Source organism: Acanthisitta chloris, unplaced genomic scaffold (assembly GCF_000695815.1).
Source record: "Acanthisitta chloris isolate BGI_N310 unplaced genomic scaffold, ASM69581v1 scaffold28661, whole genome shotgun sequence".
NCBI lineage: Eukaryota > Metazoa > Chordata > Aves > Passeriformes > Acanthisittidae > Acanthisitta > Acanthisitta chloris.
Genome location: NW_008655850.1, coordinates 5,079 through 7,469, shown reverse-complemented (window position 1 = coordinate 7,469; position 2,391 = coordinate 5,079). Strand labels below are relative to the sequence as shown.

General features: G+C 52.1%; 1 protein-coding gene across 1 annotated transcript in view; it reads left to right on the top strand.

Moving 5' to 3' along the window:
- TGOLN2 (trans-golgi network protein 2) overlaps positions 1–1,375 on the top strand; it is a gene marked incomplete at its 5' end in the record, with an annotated part of 2,333 nt that extends 958 nt beyond the window's left edge. Inside the window, 3 exons of the mRNA XM_009084099.1 lie at positions 46–773; positions 1,101–1,184; positions 1,370–1,375. Of these exons, the coding sequence (XP_009082347.1) occupies positions 46–773; positions 1,101–1,184; positions 1,370–1,375 (818 nt within the window). The remainder of the gene's footprint in view (positions 1–45; positions 774–1,100; positions 1,185–1,369) is intronic.
- Positions 1,376–2,391: the final 1,016 nt, after the last annotated feature.

Sequence of the window (2,391 nt, the reverse complement as noted above, 5' to 3'; positions counted from 1 at the left end):
AGGGGGACTCCAACACCGACCAACATGGCTCCAACACCAACCAAGGTGGCTCCAACACCAACCAAGGTGATGCCAATAGCCAGAGTGGCTCCAACACCAACCAAGGTGGCTCCAACAACAACCAAGGTGATGGCAATAGCCAGAGTGGCTCCAACACCAACCAAGATGGCTCCAACAACAACCAAGGTGACACCAACACCAACCAGGATGACACCAACACCAACCAAAGTGGCTCTAGCACCAACAGCCAAAGTGCCAGCCAGGCCAACCCCAGTGACAACCAGAGCGACAACCAGGGTGGCACTGGTAGGAACCAAGGTGGCTCCAGTGGTGCCAATCAGGAGAGCAGTGGGACCATGGGTGGGGACAGTGGCCAAGGGGACAAGAACCATGAGCAGGAGAACAAGAAGATGATGGAGGAGAACCAGGAGAACCAGGACCAGAAGAACCTGGAGCAGGAGGACCTAGAGAAGGTCAAGAAGGAGCAGGAGAAGAAGGAACAGGAGAACCTGGAAAATCTCAATGAGGTCGACCAGGAGAACCATCAAGACCCCAGCATGGCCCAGGATGATATTGGAGATTCCCAGATGCCTTCAGAGCTTGGTGCCAATTCCTTGGATTCTGTGGATGAGGATGGGGAGGAAGACAAAGAATTGTCCATTCCCAAATCTTTACCCAGGCCTAGATCCCAGAATAGTCATTTCTTGGCCTATTTGGTGACCTCAGCCATTGTCATCGCTGCTCTCTACGTGGCCTATCACAATAAGAGAAAGGTCAGGGCAGAATTCCCAGGATTTGGGGCTGAGAATGGGATTGGGATGGGAGAAACAATGGCCTAGACCTCCAGAGACCTCAGTCATTCCCAGTCCCTTGATTTCGCTCCACATATTTTCTTGGGATTGGGGTTGGAGTTGGGATTGGGTTGGAGTTGGGATTGGAGTTGGAGTTGGGAATGGGATTAGGAACTAGGAATGGGCTCAGAGTTGGAAATCCCCACCCTATCACTTCCCCAGGAGCAAAGCATGGAATTCCCAGCTGGAAAAGGACCTGGAGCTGATTTTTCCTTTTCTCCTGATCCCATTTTTTGTTTCTTTCCATAGATTATTGCGTTTGCCTTGGAAGGGAAGAGATCCCGAGGGATTCGTCGTCCCAAATCTGGGGAATACCAGAGGCTGGAGCAGAAGGTGAGCCCCAAATCCCTTGGGAATTCCAAATCCAAAGGCTCTGGAATTGGGAATGATCCCAAGGCATCACCTGGGGGAGGTTTGGGAAGGAGATTTGGGGCTAAAAAGAGGGTTTGGGGGAGAAAATTGGGATAAAATAATTGGGAATTGATGGATTATTTAACCCTGTCCTTTTCCCTTTCCAGATCTAATTCCGGCTGGGATATCCCATGGAATGCTGAGCTGGGAATGTTGTGCTACCCCAGCCAAAAAAATCTTTAGGGAAGGAGAGGAAAAAACAGCTGCAGCTGGAAAAATCCTTTTCCTTCCCAGCTTTTTGCCTTTCCCGCTCCTCGTGCTTCCAAGAAAAGCCAATCTCAACTTTCCCAGGATTCCTGTTCCTATGGAATTTGCTGCACTGAGCCTATTTTTGGGGGGGAATTCTGGATTTGCTGAGCCTCCTCCTCTTCCTCTTCTTCCATAGGGTTTGGATCCTGGAATTGGGAATGTTGGGATTGGGTTTGGTTGGAATTCTTCCCCCGTGGACTTGGATTTGGGAATTTATTTCCTGATAAAAGCAATTTTCCAGGTTTTTCTCCACATTCCCAGTTTTCCTCACTCTTTTGGCCACTCCGGAGCAGCTTTGGGATGGAATTCCTTAGGCTCCAGGTGGTTTTCCCTTCCCAGTGCTCCCAGTTCAGCTCTTGGCACTGGGAACTGCCAGACTGGAACGTCAGCCTTGCCAGGGCACTGGGATGGCACTGGTTAGACTGGTTGGACTGGGCTGGCACTGATTGGACTGGGCTGGCACTGGTTGGACTGGGTTGACACTGGTTGGGCTGAGCTGGCACTGGTCAGTCTGGCACTGCTTGGACTGGCACTGCTTGGACTGTTTGGGCTGGCACTGCTTGGACTGGGTTGGCACTGGTTGAACTGGGCTGGCACTGCTTGGACTGGTTGGGCTGGCACTGGTTGTGCTGGCACTGGTTGGACTGGGTTGACACTGGTTGGGCTGAGCTGGCACTGGTCAGTCTGACACAGGCTGAACTGCTTGGGCTGGCACTGCTTGGGCTGAGTTGGCACTGGTCAGTCTGACACTGGTTGAACTGGTTGGACTGGCACTGGTTGGACTGAGCTGGCACTGATTGAACTGCGCTGACACTGGTTGGACTGGCACTGGTTGGACTGGGTTGGCACTGGTTGGACTGGGCTGGCACTGCTTGGATTG